This window comes from Propithecus coquereli, unplaced genomic scaffold (genome assembly GCF_000956105.1).
Source record: "Propithecus coquereli isolate 6110/MARCELLA unplaced genomic scaffold, Pcoq_1.0 Scaffold32, whole genome shotgun sequence".
In the NCBI taxonomy this organism is placed as follows: domain Eukaryota; kingdom Metazoa; phylum Chordata; class Mammalia; order Primates; family Indriidae; genus Propithecus; species Propithecus coquereli.
In genome coordinates, this window is record NW_012148841.1 from 7,640,422 (window position 1) to 7,658,223 (window position 17,802).

Below are 17,802 nucleotides of genomic sequence, written 5' to 3' on the forward strand. Positions count from 1 at the left end.
TTAAAGAAATTGTAATGATTCTGTTCAGAGTTTATGAGACAGTCCCTATTTTTAAGTAAATTGTGAGGTTAATTTTAATCCGCCTCCCAACCTCTGTGTGTGTGTGTGTGTGTGTGTGTGTGTGTGTGTGTGTGTGAGAGAGAGAGAGAGAGAGAGAGAGAGAGAGAGAAAGGGAGAGAGAAACACTTTGGGTCAGGGCCATCAGATGATTTCTGTGGTAGTCATCAGAGCTGTTCACAAAATTTTGTTTTTCTTGCCTTCTAAGGTCATGGTAATATTGTACTTTCCCATCTCCTTGAAGTTAGGAATGACCATGTCACTTGTCCAATGAAATGTGATACATATGCCTTCTTGGCAGAAGGTACACGTATCACATCTAGGCAGAAGCTTTAGGAGCCAGTGAGCAATTTGCCACTGCCCTAGGGACTGGTGACATTCCAAATCACATAGCCTCCATCAGCTTGTAGCCCACAGTAAGGAGTACGTGGCACAGAGCACCTACTATCCTGAGATGGACATGTTGTGCGAGCAAGAAATAAACTTACATTGTATTAAGTCTCTGAGATTTGGGGATGCTTGTTACTGTTGTGTAAGCCAGTCTAACCTGACGTATGCAGTTTCTACAATATATGTATAAAGGTAAGGAAGAAGATAATACATTTCTCATCAACAAAAGTAACTACTTATTTCTTCAACCATTTTTGTTAACATTTACTGTGGATTAGTCACTGTTCAGATGCTAGGAATACAGCAGGAACAAAATAATCTCTTCGTTTCTCAGTAAACTTCTTCCCACTCTTCATAAACTATTTCGGGGGTCTCCTTTACTATAAAGCCGCCTTCTACCCTCTAAGCAGCTGGTTGCTTTCTCTTCTCTGCTCCCATAGCATTTGTACATAGCTTCATTGTGGGACTGATATCATGGTCATTCTATTTTTGTCTTGCTTTCTAAACTAAACAGTTCTATAAATGTTTTGTATGTAGTACATATAATTAAAATATAAAATACATAGACAAAGCAGGTTATACATTATATAAAATGTGTAATAACAAAAGAATACACACACACACACCCATTTGCGTCATCCCTCACATTTCAAAAAGTATTTTTTGAATGAGTAAATAAGGCTTTCTGTGTGGTCTTTTGCTTGAATGTGATTTGGGATCAAACTGTGAACTTCTATATTTGGGGCATGTTCTCCAAATGCCTTTGCTCTGTGAATTCAAATTCAAGATCATTACTAATGGATGAGAACAGGTCTATACCAAATTACCTGGGCAGAAATGTAAATGAATGGGAGAAGGGGAAGCCTATTAACTTGTCTCTGTGGCTCTTCCCTTTACTTAGCTATAACTGTTAGGTCCTTATACCAGTGTTTCTCAATGTTTTTTTCATTATTGCTCCCCTGCCCTGAGTCTTTAAACTTTCCCCCCCATTTTCCCCCAGTGAGATTTTACTATCATAATTATACTGTGTATCTAATTATGTATCGAATGTATATATCTGCTTTATACAAAAAAACAAAAAGGAATAAGTTTTTTTGCCCCCTAAGAACCAATTTTCTTGGTTGAGAATGCATACCTTAAACTGATATTTGTACAAGATAAATTTTTTTCCTTTGTAGGAGGGCCTTTCTACTTCAATAAGCTAAGTTTGATTATATTGAGTCAGAACCCTGTTGTCTGATACACCTGTGCTTTTATAATACCTTTATTTTAGGCTGATTATTATTTAAATAAGTATGCTAAAATCTTGGTGTATTGAGAACATTGGCAAATTAACTTTTACATATTTTATAGAAGTCAATCTTTCTAGGTTGAAGGTCTCTAAACCGCACAGTTCCATACAGGCTATATTTATTTGCCTTTTACTCCTTCAGTGAGTATTTACTGAGGTATACTGTGGGCAAGACTCTGTGTCAGAGCGAAGGAGCCAAGTCATGGAGTTCAGCCTGGTTCCTTTATTCTTCGTTAGCCAGGATGATAACATGGATTATGTAGACTCATCCAGTGCAGAGTTATTTTGACTATACTGATTTTTAAACATTAGCAACAAATTGTAGGGGGCTGTTGGTGAAAACCCCTGGGAGTTGGTATAACCCCTTGTCTACCACACTGTATATATAGTGCATGAAAAGATTGAAGGCCAGGTCCCACAGAATGCAAAGTCAATATAGTTCTTATTTTCCTGTTATGTCATGCAGTCTGTGACAGTTGTCTGGCTACACCAGTATACATTACTCTGTCTGCAGTGTGGGAATCTGCTTAAGTTCTTGGACCATTCTTAACAACCAGTATAATACCCAAATACATATATATGCACAGCAAAAGAGGGAAACCTTAATATAGGGTTTACTTAAAGAATAACGCTCTGCCCCCCACCACTATTTAATTGCTAAAAATGAAGTATATAGTTTCAAGCTAAATTTCAGATTGTCCAGGAGGTATGGGACAAATTCATGACAGAAAGAATATGAGGCAGTACAAGTTATCTGGAGGCTTTGGTTTGAGTGACCGTCCAGGCATAGAGCCTTTCATTCATTTATTTGTTATACAAATATTTACTGAGCTCCTAATCTTTTTGCCAGGCCTTTTGATGAATAGGACAAAAGGCTCTCATTTTCACTCATCCTCTCTGTCCTAATTTCTTGGACAAATAGCGTAGGACATTCTGACACAGAGCAATTTTTCATTTATTCATTCAATATGCATTTAAGAGTTTGTAATATGGATACACTATGGTGAGATATTAAAAAGAGGTATCATCTCTGCCCTCAAGACCTTGCAAGCTTATTTGTTTATCATTCATTCATTCATTCAAAAAAATGTACATTGAGCTCGGCAGCGTGCCAGGTCAATGCTAGGGAAATGCAGACGTGAACAAGGGCACACAGTTGGTCCCTGGAGGGCTACAAGCCCCAGCCTGGAGAGGCAAGCAGATCATAACATCTTTGAAAGTGTTATAGTATGGTAAATGATAATAACGAGCTCTCCCCACTGTAGTGGGAGAGTTATTGGGAGAGTGCAAAGGATGAGCACAGAAATGGAGTTTCCTGAATTAGTTCTGTATAGGTGAGAGGTCAAGATGTGACTCTTGATCTGACTTTTTAGTTGGGGCTGGAGAGAAGGGGTGGGTTGCAAAGGAGAATGTGGAGGGAGTTCCAGTTAGAGGAAACGGTTTAAGCCATGATAAGGAGCTATAAGGCACCATGATAGCTTTACAAAATTACAAGTGCTTTATTTTGATTTGGCTATAGGAGGTGGCGGTGGATGAATTCTAATCCAGTGGAACAATTGTACCATAAATGCCAAGAACCAAATCCTTGTAATATTGACACAATAAATAATTGAAAAAAACAGTCCAGAAACAAACATACTATGTAATAAAGCGTGTATCACAAATCAAAAGTGTTAAGAAATAAATAATACAAGGGTAACTGATGAGCTATTTGGAAAAATAATAGATTCTTAATACCACATGACTTTTAGTCAGGGCTTAGGGACTAGAAACTTAGAAATTAGAGAATTACGTTTGCATTCTGTGAATTAAAATTTAAGATCAACACTAATGGGTCAGAGGAGATATAGATATACAAGTTACCTTACAGAAACAAGTATCCACCATACTACATCACCTCATTGACTGTGTCAGGGCCAACTTCATGGGCTCCTACTCACAAGGGCCCTGAGTTTGGTTTAATGTTGCCCTCTGTAAAGTCTTAATTTTTGAACTTGGGGCCGACAAGTTTTCTTCTTGTGTTGGGCCTTACAAATGAAGTAGCAGTCCTGCCTATGAGGTTGGTCATCCATAGAGACGGGGAGTTACAGAGCCAGGCATTAGAAGTAGATGTCCTCATGCCCTCTGGAGGGTTGCAGCCAACCGAATTCAACTACTCCAGCCACATTAGCAGGGCCATCTGTACTGTGTGTGTGGATGCCTCAGGCTGTCTAGCCTGTTGCCATTAAACATTCCATTTATTTGACAGTCTTTTTTCCTTCTCCTTTCCTGCTCATCAGACAACATTTTAATTGTGATTTGGCTGCTTCTGTGTTTTCCTGTAGGGAGAGGTCTGGCTGGTCATGCTGACACTGTCCTTCACGCAGGAAGCTGGTTACTACATTGGCATTCTGGTTATGTGCTTCAGTGAGGTCCTTTAATATGAGCCTGCTCCTGCCTGATTGGTCTGCTTCTATTAGATTTCTGAGACAAAAGGCTCAAGTCCCGGAATTGTGCTGGTGAATTCACCAAAGTAGTCAAGTGTAGAACAGTGGTTAAGAGTGAGGGCTCTGGAGTCGAGACAGACAATCCAGGGATCAATTGTGGGTCCTATCACCTACTACAGTGTGCGATCTTGGCCTCCCTCTGTCCTTATCTGTCAAGTGATGACATTAACATCTACCTTAGGCTGCTGGTGAGACTGAATGAGATAATGTACCGTATATCAGGGTTTCTCAGCCTCAGTACTGTTGACATTTGGGGCCAGATGATTCTTTGTTCAGGATAGTGGCAGGGATGGGTTGGGGCCGTCCTGTGCATTGTGGGATGTTTAGCAGCATCCCTGACCTATACCCACTACATGCCAGTATAGCTTCTCCCAAACGCCCACAATTGTGACAATTGAAATGTCTCCAGACATTGCCAGGTGTTTTCTGTGGATTGAAGAATTGGACCTCGTTAGGAACCACTGGTCTAGGTGTGTAGAACAGTGCCTGGAGAAAAGAAAACACAGGTTTTGCAATAATAATGATAATAGTGGTACTAACGATGATAATATTCTGAGGCCCCTGGGAAGATATTTGTCAGCCTTTCATTTATCCTTTGTTTTTTACATTTTTATATCCGTGCCAGAATAAACTCCATATGGGTTAAAGAATAAATGTAGAAAGATCTACCTTTAAAAAACTTGAAAGAAAAGAGAAGTAACAAATCTTTAGATTTGCAAATAAGGAAAAGGTTTCCAAGCTCAAAAGCAGTAGTACTTTTGTGATGTTTAACATCAGGTTTAAATCACATTGGGGGATTTTCTTCCATATAGATGTCACTACATTAAAAATAAACATGCATAATCTGTAAAAACTTTGTAGTTATCTTTATTAAAAAGCAGTTTGGATAAAATGTGAGTAATACGACAGATAAAATGGTATTAAGAAATCAGCATAGGCCAAAAAGAAAACCAAGTATTTCCTATAGGTAAGGACAGAGGAAGAAATATAGTCAGGCTATAAGCATTTGAAAAGTGTCCAAATTTAATAATTTTTGAAAATTCCAATCCTCTCTTTGTTTAAATTGGCAAAGATTTTGAGCAGTAACATCGAATTCTCTTGAACAGTTAGAGGAGCCTTTTTACATATTCTTTTTAGGACAATGGATGGATATAACCCTTCTGAAAAGAAACATGGTAATAAATATACCCTAAAAATTGTCATACCTTTTAGCCTCCCAAAATAACATTTGGGAATAATGCCTACTGCATAATCTGAAATGTAGACTAATATTTATGCATGAAGATGTTTATTACAAAGTTGTTGTAACAAAAGCCAGCTAAATATTCGGCATTAGGGAAGGTAGTTAATTATAACATATGATAATCTGCAATCCTCAAAACAATATTTACAAAATGTTTCTAATGACACGAGAAATTCTTATACCGTTAAATGAAAAAAGCAGGTTTTTATATGCAATATAAAAAAGACCGAAATGGAGTATGCAAAATGTTAATAGTATTTGTTCCTGGAAGATTAGATTATGGATAATTTGTGAAAGTTAGTCATAACTATATGATTAAATGCATCATTTCATTGCAGACTTAGACTTTTTTGTTTCTGTTCTTTTAGGTAATGTTTATTTTTTTATGCATTTCTATGCTTGGAAATGAAGAAAAAGGGGTTTAAGCTATGTTTCTCTGAGTAGGAGAAAGCAAAAAAGCAATTGTCAATGTCTTAAAATACAACTTTATTTTTAAAGAAATTCCTTATACATTACAATATGAAACCAGTTTTGAGGGGTAGTCTGCCCTGGATGAGGTGAATTAATGTTTTTTTATACCATGGTACTCTTTTTGTTCATTCATTTTTAAAGATGTATTTATTGTAGCATGGCTTTTGATGAAAGAATCTTTAAAATGTCCATTTTTATGTTTATAGTATGTGCAGAAGCTTATAATCCTGATGAAGAAGAAGATGATGCAGAGTCCAGGGTATGTAACTTAATGAATGAATTTTAAATTGATACTCTTGTCATATGTAAGGAAAATAATAATAGAAAAGATCTTAGCAGTCATACGTGTTAACAGGAGACATAATGGAATTATTTTGACTGATTCTTTTTCTAGTCTCATCTCCGCCGATAGCCTACTTCTACTTCAAGTTCTGTAGAATTATTTTTATCCAAAGACTATCTCTTTGGATAAAAAGAGAGATGAACATATCTGCTCACTGCAGTTGTGGTTTTATTTCTTTTGCAAAATATATCCTGATGATGAAAAATGTTTTCAGCTGTCTTTCTCATGGTGATAATGTTACTTTTCGTAGTGTTTCTAGTAAAGGAAGATACTGAGAAAGATCTTCTGCTCCTATTAATTTATAACAACAGAAGTTTACTCTGAAACAAACAAATCACAGTAAAATCACATCCAATATGTCAGTACAGCAGTTATTTATTTAATTTTTAAATCTATGTGTCTTGATAGTTTGCTCAGCAGCTGACTTCTTAGAGGCCCTAATGTTTCTGTAAGATTCAACCAGTCTGGTTTGAAGCAGGTTTGAAGCTATGTCCTTTAGCTTAGTTCTCCTATTATTTATTTATTCAGTAAAAAGTAAACTAAATAAGAGATTACTGTGCCTGGAAATGGAAAGTAAGAATCTACTTTTTTTTTTTTTTTTTTGAGTGTATGCTTTGCAGAAGTCCCCCTTGTATCTTTAGCCTTAAAAAGTATAAACAAAAACCTATTTCTGTGGCTGGGCACAGTGGCTCACGCCTGTAATCCTAGCACTCTGGGAAGCTGAGGTAGGAGGAGTGCTTGAGGTCAGGAGTTAGAGACCAGCCTGAGCTAGAGTGAGACCGGGTCTCTATAAAAAATAGAAAAATTAGCCAGGCGTGGTAACTTGTCTGTAGTCCCAGCTACTTGGGAGGCTGAGGTGGGAGGATCTCTTGAATCCAGGAGTTTGAAGTTGCAGTGAGCTACAGTGATGCCACTACACTCTACCTGGGGCGACAGAGTGAGGCCCTGTCTCAGAACAAACAAACAAAAAACCAAACCAAAACAAAAAACAAAACCTATTTCTGTAGCTCTGAAAAATACTTCAATAAGATTGAGTTTTAATATGGAAAAGCAGATACCATGTCCCTAAATCATTATATCGTTGAGCTTGCTGAAATATATGTGAAATCAAGTGGTGGGAGACTGACAGCACAAGGATCTTGAAGCCCTTTCTTACTCCTGGACCCAGGGGGATTCCAAGCAGCAGGGTCGTGGGAGCTCATTTCTCACCACCAGAACATCAATTACTTTGATGAAGCTCATAAATTCTAGCTTAGAAATTACATCGCCTTAGGATCAAGGTATTTTTACTAATCTGTAATGTGCTCTTGCTACTCTGTATAGTCTGAAAAACTAGCCCTTGCCTATTGTGTGTTTTATTTATGTGTCTAGCAGAAACGATAGTAGGTGTCATTGAAGATTACATACGTTCTTTATATTTATGTATAAATGGATATGATAAAATTTAGTAATTGAGATAAGTTTGATGAGTTGGTTTAAATTAGTAAAAATCTAAATTAAAGAGCATTTAACAATACAGTTTAAAAACAAATGTGTGGTATCTTACTGACTTAAAAACTGTTAGACCTTGAGAGGAATTTTAGCTACAGTGTAATCCATGAGATAGGTAAAGTGTTTTGGCTCGTTCCCTCCAACTGATTTCTACCCGTTTTGCTGAGGAGACTGTACCAGGTAAGATTCATTTAGCTGCATAAAAGAACCTAATCACATTGAGATAAACATAAAAAAGAAAATACTGGAGAGGAATTATTGGACAAAGGCTTGGAGATCTTACAGAATTCCAGAAAGGGCTCAAAGACCAAGCTGTAGCCAGCAGGCAGGAGCCAACCCCACCTCTGGGGTCCTTCAAGAGCAAGGGTACAAGACTTAGAGTACTGTCTTTGAAAGGAACTCAGCTACCAATCTCTTTATTGCTATGTCTCTCAGTTTAAAATTCCAGTTTCCCAGAAGTTTCCAATAGACCCAACTTTGGCCAGAGTAGGCGCAGGGTTAAAAAGTCCAGACTTGGCTACTTGGGAACCACTTCTATAAGTAAGACCAGTTCCTAGAGAAGGAGGAATCTTTGTGGGTTGGGTATTACTGCAGAATTGTCCTTTGTAACACCTTTTTTTTTTCTTTTTTTTTTTTGAGACAGAGTCTCACTCTCTTGCCCGGTTAGAGTGCCATGGCGTCAGCCTAGCTCACAGCAACCTCAAACTCCTGGGTTCAAGCGATCCTCCTGCCTCAGCCTCCCAGATAGCTGGGACTACAGGCATGCGCCACCATGCCCAGCTAATTTTTTCTATTTTTAGTTGTTTGGCCAATTTCTTTCTAATTTTAGTAGAGATGGAGTCTCGCTCTTGCTCAGGCTGGTCTCGAACTCCTGAGCTCAAACGATCCGCTCACCTCGGCCTCCCAGAGTGCTAGGATTACAGGCGTGAGCCACCGCGCCCGGCCTGTAACACCTTTTTAAGTTATTTTTAATAGTTTTTTATAATTAATGTGTTAATTGTATGTTCATGACTATAATAAAGTGCCTTTAGGTTCTTAATTACCTTGAGTATTCTCCCCTCTAAATATATTGCTAAAAACTATACTTTTTTTGCCTTAGAAACTATAAGACAGACTGTACCCTAGCCCTTGGGAATGATTATTACAGATTGCAAAATTAATTATGTGTATATGGATCTTGGAAAATATCCGTGAGGAAAATGTATGCTGTATTTTGATAAAGTAACATTTTTTTGGACATTTTGTATTTTTTCTGGGACTCTATATATCACCAACTTTTAAAATCTCTGGTATACATAGGTATTTATACTCTCATATAGACTCAAATAAAATTTAAATCCTTAAGACTCATTTTGGAAAATAATAAATTGGATTTTAGTTGGAATGCCTTCAGTCAATGAAAATTTACGGATTGTATACATCTAGCATGTAGAAGAAATTGGTAGAGAAGAAGAGCTGATACATTTCAGAGTAGAGTATTTCTTTGTTTAGTTACTCCACAAAATTATTTTGGAGTGCCTTCTGCATAACTGGCCCAGTGCTAGTTACACAGTGGTGAGCAAAATGGACAAGTCTCTGCCCTTAGAGCTTAGAGTCTAGCGGCAGACGCAGACACTAGGCAAGTAAATTAATGGCTAATTACAAAATATGAAGTACTAAAGGGACAGTGAAACAGAGTGTAGAAATTAAAACAAAACACACACTCCAAAACCAGCGGGGCCCTAGTTCTGTGGAGGGGTTGGAGAAGGCTTCCTTGGGTTGAAACTGGAAGGACAGGCAGGGAGAGTCTTCCAGAAGCCCGCAGTTTGGGCTTGGCCTAAGCCCACTGGAGGGGAGGCCTTTGAGGTTCTCTGTGAAGACAGGTCCAGACAGGTCGGGTTGGGCAGAGTGGCTGAAGTCAGGGGAGAAGGAGGGAATGGGGATTTAATTCTTAGCAAACGTGATAGTGTCCATTAAGTGTATAAGTTGGAGGATGGGTATTCTGATTTAAGTTTTTAAAAGATTACTTTCAGCTCTGTGTACAGATTCTTTTGCTTAACGAAACAGATATACAGTGTTCTTTAAAGAAAATGGCCAAGTAAACCTTATTTATTAATTGGTTCTTTAATTTTTTTTAATTGAAAGGCAGCAGAAATTTAAAGTAGGAGTTGGCAAACTTTTTCTGTAAATGTTTTTTGGTTTTTTTTTTAACCAAAAAATGCATTAATTTCAGAGGGTAAATATTTTAGGCTTTGTGGGGGGCCATAGGGTCCCATTTGCAACTACTCAGCTCTGCTGTTGTAGCTTAAAAGTAGCCATAGATAGTACATAAATGAAAGAATATGTCTGCGTTCCATTAAAACTTTATTTATAGACACTTGGAATTTGAATGTTATATAATTTTCATGTGTCAGGAAATATCATCCTTTGTTTGATTTTTTTCCCCTCTAGTCATTAAAAAATGTTAAACAGTTCTTAGTCCAGAGGCCATACAAAAATGTATTTACCAATCCTTGGTTTAAAGTATAGACTCTGTAGCCAGCCTCCATGGGATAAATTCTGGCTCTGCAGCTGATGGACTGGGTGATATTGGAGAAATTACCTGGGCAAGTTCATTTTCTTAACTCTAAAATGGTACCTGCTTCATGGGTTCTGTTACTAGGATAAAATGAGTTAATATTTATAAAACCCTTAAAATAGTACCTGGCACATATTTATGCAATTTATGCTACACAAATGCACATATTTATGCTACCTAAATGTTTGTTTAACAGGTAAGATTTTTATCCCGAAATCAGAAATGTTTTAATAAAAACCAAAGTGGCCTCTAATATAATAAAAGTCACACTTTGGGTATATTGCTGAACCCTCAGTGACCCAGAGGCACATCTCTTACTAGGATCATGCCAAGCCTAGCAGGGAGAGAAGAAAGTCTTAAGAAGTGGGACAGCATGGTTCCGAGCAGGTGGTTACAAGGCAGAAGAGTAAGACATCGGAGATGTTTTCCAGAAGGAAGAGTGGGATTTTAACAGAGATCAGTATTCCTGCGGAGTGACAGCAGGAGAGGGAGACAGGAGATGGGAGCAGAGCAGTGGACAATTGCCTTGGCAGCAGGATCCAGACCCAGAGACAATTTAGAAGTGTTAATCGATAGGAACAGAAGTAGCGGGAAAGAGAGAGAGAGGAGGAAGAAGCTGGGCTTCTGTGTGAAGGCTTCTTAGGGATTGGTCAGGGAGAAAGACTTAAATTGGCAATAAGAGCGAAGGAGGTGCACGATGCTGATGTCTCCCCAGCCTTTTCTCTCTGAGAATAGAGCTTCTTTGCAGATAGGTGTTTACGGTTGCCTCAGTTTGAAGCTCTAGATAGATTTTGTGAAATGAGAAATAATTTTTTGTTTTGTTTTATTGTTAGCCTTCCTCATTTGAAGAGGAAGAAGTGATTTTTGGTTGGTGTGATTTAGTGAATATCTAAATTTTCAAGATTTCTTGTATAGCAGTGAGTTAGTAGGCACCAGCGTCTACTTTTTCTGTGTTCATGTGTCATCTTAGAATCTAGTTTGAGATGAATATTGATCAGATAGTAAACAAAGGTTTATATGTACATTATCCTTATAGGGGAAAACGCAATGACTTCTCTCACTAGCTAATAGTCTTTTATGTAGTCTATAAATAATACATATAAATAGTGCACATATACATAGTTGGCATAGAAATAGTACACTGATACTGAAAATTTCCCCAATTCTTCTCAGGCTTATGATTTTCATTAATTTTCAGCCATCCGATATGGTTTGAAATGCTGGTTTAAATTTTCCATTGTGAGTTTTGCTATGTTTGCGGCCATATCATACATCCACTGCCGCCCGATTCCGCTTGCTGTGATGGGGCCGGCTGACTGAAGAGGTGGGCCCTGCCCATCTGCTCCCACGGACACTCCAAGTGAACACTGGGATGGGAAAAGGTGGTGTATAGGTCTCCAGGAAACCAACCCCATGTCTGCTGCTTTTAGGACTATCCCTTGCCTCTCTAACTCATTTTATAGTTACAAACTACCAATGTTCACAGAAGAATGGACTTTTTGGTCCAAGTCAGTTGAGCCTTCCTCTAGTCAAAAGGGACTCTGAAGAGAGCTGGAAAGCCACACTTGCCAGGGGCATTCTGTCAGTCATCACCCTCTTGGAATAAAAGTTTAATGAGACTATAGTATGGTGGTTTTCCTTGAGTTCATTCTAAAATGGGTGCATGAGTACTCCTAGGATTCATTTTCCCTTGAACACACATTCTTTCGGAGCGGCAGTGCATGGTTGCTTGCTCTCCTCTGAAAATTACTTACTCACTGTGGGGGCAGTTACGATGTGTGTAAAAATGTATTTAATATCTAATGCAATATACATTTAAGAATTTACTTGCTTCTAGACAGTTTATCAAGTTTCAAAGGAAAGAGATGTATCTTAAAGAGTATTAAACTCAGTAGAGTATTAATCTTAGCCTCCAGATTTTGAGTGTGGCTATTGTAACCTGTTGTCCTTTTGTCTGTGCCCCCACTGGCTGGGAGCTTTGGAGTCTTTCCAGCCAGTCACAGACCTTTACGTAATGAACTTGCTAACCTGGGGGAACACTCTTTTGGAAAACATTCAAGTGTATATTGATGAATGTGTACTACTCCCCTGAGACAGGTTGCATTACTTTCCCTTACTTAGTGGGCTGGTAGTTACTAGTCATTTAAAAGTGAATATCAGCATTAACCTAAAGTGAACTTGAGCACCAACAGTTCTTTCTAACATTCCTACTGATTTTTGTTAGGAGATTTTTATCTCTTTGAGTAATATGGTACTGACTCATGTCTTTGTTTTTGTTTTTTAATCTTGTGTCCTTTTAGATTATACATCCAAAAACTGATGATCAAAGAAATAGATTGCAAGAGGCTTGCAAAGACATCCTGCTGTTTAAGAACCTGGATCCGGTAAGATAAATCTTAATAATAGAAATGATTTTTTTCAATGCTAGTGTCAAAAACCGTGCAGGATTCTTGAATTTCACCCTCTTTATAAGCTAATGTTAACTCTGGGGCAATGGCAAAGTTCCCGTTGTGGATGCCTGCACATGCAATGCGTCGTGCTGCGGTAGAGGAATATTGAGTTTGGGGGATACAGTGCTGTTGGAGCAAGAAGTAACAAGCCTGGGGTATTTGTCCTGGGGAAGACGTTATCTCATCCCTCAGGATTATTCACTACAAACAGAGCGCTGAGACATGATCCAGGTGAAGAGAGGTTAGGACCTTACATTCTTCGACTCCCAACAGGAATATGCAGAATATGCAATGGCCATGGAGGATTGTCTCACTCCACAGCCAACAGTAGTAATTATATTTGAATGTGTATAACCTCTATATTATACAAATTAAGAATAACATGTTACTTGGCTTTAAGCGGGGGTTATTCTTTGTAGAGATTTTGAAATCTCTAGTCTTTTGTTTTGGTATTTCTAGCATACCCACTCTCAGTATGAGTGAGCATGCTATTCAGATTTTGCCTTGCACTCTGACCTAAATGTTCTGCTTCCTCCATGTCAGTAATCTGAGATGGTTGTTCATTGCTATACAGTCATTTAGGAAAGAACTCCTACTGCCATGTTCCAAATGTGAAAACTGAGTCAACTTTTGCAACTTACCTCATCTTTTTTGTTTGGTCAAACTCAGCATCTTCTAGTTTTCAGATTGATGACCTAGAGGAGAAAGTATTAAATCAAGACCCACTCTTTCTAAGATGAAGTCTTCTTAAAAAGGACATTTTTATAAGATTAAGGTACTGCATCATACCAGTTCTGCTATACTGGATCATATTTATGCTGTGAAATGTTTTAAAAATCTCCTTCGATTGTAATATCATTTATGTTTATCTCATGTCCTCCAGGAACACAAGTTACATTTTGTGACTTTGGAGATCTTGTTTTAGGCTTACACATTACAAATTTGTATGTCTACCTCTGAGGCCAGATTACTGGCTCTGACTGGCCTGAGCTTGACCATACTGAAGATCCATCAGTCACCTCATCCGTTCATTTTCTTGAGGCAGGAACTGTGTCTTTTACATCTTTACGTCCTTTTGAGGTAGCAGATACCACTCAGAGCTTTCTGCGTGCGCTAGGCTCTCAAAAAGGAATCGTGGAACTAAAACAAGAATGCTTGGAGTTATCCTTTTATATTTATTTAGGTGTGCAGATTTAATTAGAAATAATATTTTTGGATGTATTTGTTATTTATAATAAGATGATGGTATTTAAATAATATCTAACTCAAGTCTTCTTTAGAGTTGCACCAAATCCTTTAACATAGTTACACTCTCGTGGTATGAATTCAGCTATTCAGAGTGGCCTTGATATGTCTTTGTCTATCCAAGCTTATTCACTCAGTTCATTCAATCCACATTGACTGAGTACCATTCTAGAGGAAGCAAAGACCTGGTTCAATAATCTGAGCTGGTATTGAAGCCAGCCTGTGTATAAGATGTTCTCTAAAACAGGAACCAATTTAGTATTTAACGCTTTTGCTCCAAATGAGCACAGAAGATGGCAGTAAAATTCATCCTTAGTTTTATACTTAGAGGTGGGCTTTAGTCAAGGATTCTCTATTTTTCAACTAGAATTTTATGTGGGAGAATTTCGGAGGTCACCAAAAACAATGCTTTTCAAGCTTTAATATGCTTAAATATCATCAGGGGATCTTATTAAAATGCAGATTCGGATTGAGTAGGTCTTGAATGGAGCCTGAAAGACTGCATTTCTCACAAGTTCCCAGGTAAGGTTGATGCTCTTAGCTTCCAACACACTTTAAATACCAAAGACTAGAGCTAGATGTGAAAATGCTCAAGTTTAGTATTTTGTTACTGTCTTATGTTATTTTGTTTGCATACTTTCTTATTCGATGGACCAGTATTTTAATGCTCAATAGTGACTAAGCAGTGATATTCTGGTGTCTATACATTAAGTAATAAATAGGCATGAATGAAATAGTTGCTAGTTATTGTTGCTGTGATGCTGCCTGTTCTATTCTATCCTGTAAATTAAATTGATCTTCCTTGCCATTTCAACTTTAACTCTTTTAAAGCATTATGAAAATTTTGGTTGTATTTAAAACTATTTTTAAAAACTTTTGCTAGTATAGTCTTGCAAGGAGCATCTTTGCTTAATTAAAGTGATTATTTTGTAAACATAGGAAGGAATTTTTTAGACTTATTTCACTGCTTTGCTGAAGGTCTTTCTATATATATTTTATTTTATTTATCTTTTTTTTTTATTTTGAGACAGGGTCTTGCTCTATCACCCAGGCTAGAGTGCAGTGGCATAAACATCACTCACAGCATCCTTGAACTCCTGGGCTCCAGTGATCCTCCTGCATCAGCCTCCTGAGTAGCTGGGACTACAGGCACATGTCACTGTGCCAGACTAATTTTTTTTTTTGGTAGAGATGAGGTCTCACTGTGTTGCCCAGGCTGGTCTTGAACTCCTGGGCTCAAGCAATTCTCCCACCTCTCGACCTCCCAAAGTGCTGGGATTATAGGTGTGAGCCACCACACCTGGCCTTCAATGTATATTTTAAAAGCCAGCTCATGGGGGGAAAAAAGAAAAACCCAGTTCATGAATTATCTTTATTGAATGTTTTATAAGGAAAAAGCAAACATGGTTACATAGTTGTTTCCAAAAGATCTTTTTTTTTAAATTTGAGCTTAGGCTATTTTGATTTCTTCCCCTACTATCTCAAATCATTTTAGAGATGATATAGGATATAAATAAGTAAAAATTTATTTTTCTCAACAAATTACCACCTGGAATAAGACATTTAGCTCTGAACAGCAGTTTGAATGTTTTAGGTTAAGCTCATATTTTAAGCAGCCTTCTAGTTTTTTATGATATACATTATTTACAATAACCTAAATGTATTTTGATTGAATTACTTATTCAACTCATTTTTAATCTGTTTATCATACAGCTCCTTTCAGTTTAATTTCTTGGCTACTAACTGTGTTTCAAGCTTGTATAAGGTGTTAGAGGCCACAAAGATATTTAGACACAATTCTTGTCCTCCTGGAACTTATAATTTGATGAAGGATATAAACACATTTTATAAGCATAAGCATTTTGGTAGAACATGATAAATGCTGTAATATGGTCAAGGCATTGTGAGAGAATGTCTCTGAGCCCACCCCGAAGATTCAGAAAGTTGGAGATGCCAGTGAGCTGTGCCTCAGAAAGGGGGGAGGATATTGCCAGTTGACAAAAAGTACAGAGTGTTATCTCAAGAGCCTGAAGTAGAAGCCATCCAGTGATGGGAGCTGACATATGGGTGCTGTATCTCGAATGCCACCCTGTACCCCTGGACACACCCTGCAGGCAGTCAGCACCACTGAAGAGTTTTGATCAGAGAATGTAACAATCACATTTGTCTAAGGTCATGTTGGTGGCACTGTAGAGGGTAGAGTTGAAGAGGGAAGAATAATAGGGAAGTGGGCAAGAACAAAGGAGTGCAGCTCCGTAAGGAAACTGTGCCATGATGCAGGGAAAAGAAATGAGCCTGAATTAGGGAATGGGGAAAAGGGATGGACAGAAAGGAATAGGTTCACAAAATATTCATGGTTAACAGAACTTGGTACTTAGTGGTTGATTTAACTGGGGCCTGAAGGAAAATGTCTAGGATGACTCCCAGTGTCTAGCTGGAAAGACTGTGAAAGTGGTACCTTTTCCTGAAATGGGAAAACTTGAAGGAGGAAGGGGAAACCGTAATTCCTAATTAGTAAGAAGAATGATTTTGGCTTTGTACTTACTATCTCATTTGAATTTCCTGAAGTCATTTCTTAGCTTGAAAATCTTGCACTTCCTAGACCTCAGAACATTTTTCCTTGGAGTGTTGTGTATGCATATGTTGAACACAGCATTTGTAATTATTAATCTCTTTGAAGATATTCTTTTCATGAATATTTTAATGCTCAACTCAGGAGGCCATTTTCCTTCTGAAATATTTCTAATTTGAGGCTAACTGAAATAATTTTCTTATGCTATATGATAGGCTCTTTCATTAATGCAGAGTAAATTGTTATTTCTTAAGTGAGTCAGAGCCCTTTCCTGAGCTCAGTCTCAAATTTGCATTCTGTAGGAGAATTAGATGTGGATTTCCTACAGTAGTTGTCAGTCATCATGATAAGCCTCTGCATATTAAATATTTCCTAAGTTCTTTTCACTCTGTGCATAATTATGGGGAAATTACATTTTGATTGACTGGAACAGGCACCTGTCACAAAGAAATTCTAAAAGAAATAATTTTTCTGTATTTTGTCAGGAATTACTTTTTCATATATCCATGTATGAATTCTCCAGCTTTACAATATTTTAAAATGCAGCGAATTCCAACATAACTAGAAAATTTACTATAGCAATTTCCTTCATCTTTTCCTCCGTTTGACATTTAGAGTCAGAACTAATCAATAAAGCTGATATTCCCTTCCATCTGCCCTGAAAGAGTTGAAATATAAATAGCAAGCAAAATAAAGTATTAGTAAACCATTTAATCAAACTTCAGAATTTTGATAGGTGACCATATGTTGCCTGGGTTGATGAACTCATTTGGGTAAAATGGTCCCTGTGAGGCCAATTAGCACCACATCAGGAAAGCCCTGTTTTATTGCCACATTGGCTTCCTCTTCAGCCCTGGCTGCTGTTCCACACATAGGTGCCAGGGCTCACACAGGGACCCGCAGAGGGCATAAACACCACTTCCTCAAACCCATTCCCATTATTCTTCCAAAAGTTTTTCTTAGCCCACATAAAGATGCAAAATTGTGTTCTCTGTTTAAGTAGAGTTTGGTTTTTTAGTTAATTAAAAAATTTAAATCAATATACACATACAATGTACAAAAATTTAAAAAGAACAGAAGAGTAGTCAGTGAAAGGAAATCTCCTTTCCACCTCTGTCTCCCAGCAACCCAGTTTCTCAGGAGCCAAGTTCTTTTAGCACTATTGTGTCTATTTTCCCAGGGTTATGCAATGCATATACAAGTATA

General features: G+C 37.7%; 1 protein-coding gene across 1 annotated transcript in view; it reads left to right on the forward strand.

Annotated features, from left to right (window-relative positions):
* The window catches only part of PRKAR2B (protein kinase, cAMP-dependent, regulatory, type II, beta), an 89,749-nt gene that overhangs the window by 48,389 nt on the left and 23,558 nt on the right, over nt 1-17,802 (forward strand). The window contains exons 3-4 of the mRNA XM_012650304.1: nt 6,145-6,197; nt 12,630-12,713. Coding sequence (XP_012505758.1) covers nt 6,145-6,197; nt 12,630-12,713 — 137 coding nt within the window. The remainder of the gene's footprint in view (nt 1-6,144; nt 6,198-12,629; nt 12,714-17,802) is intronic.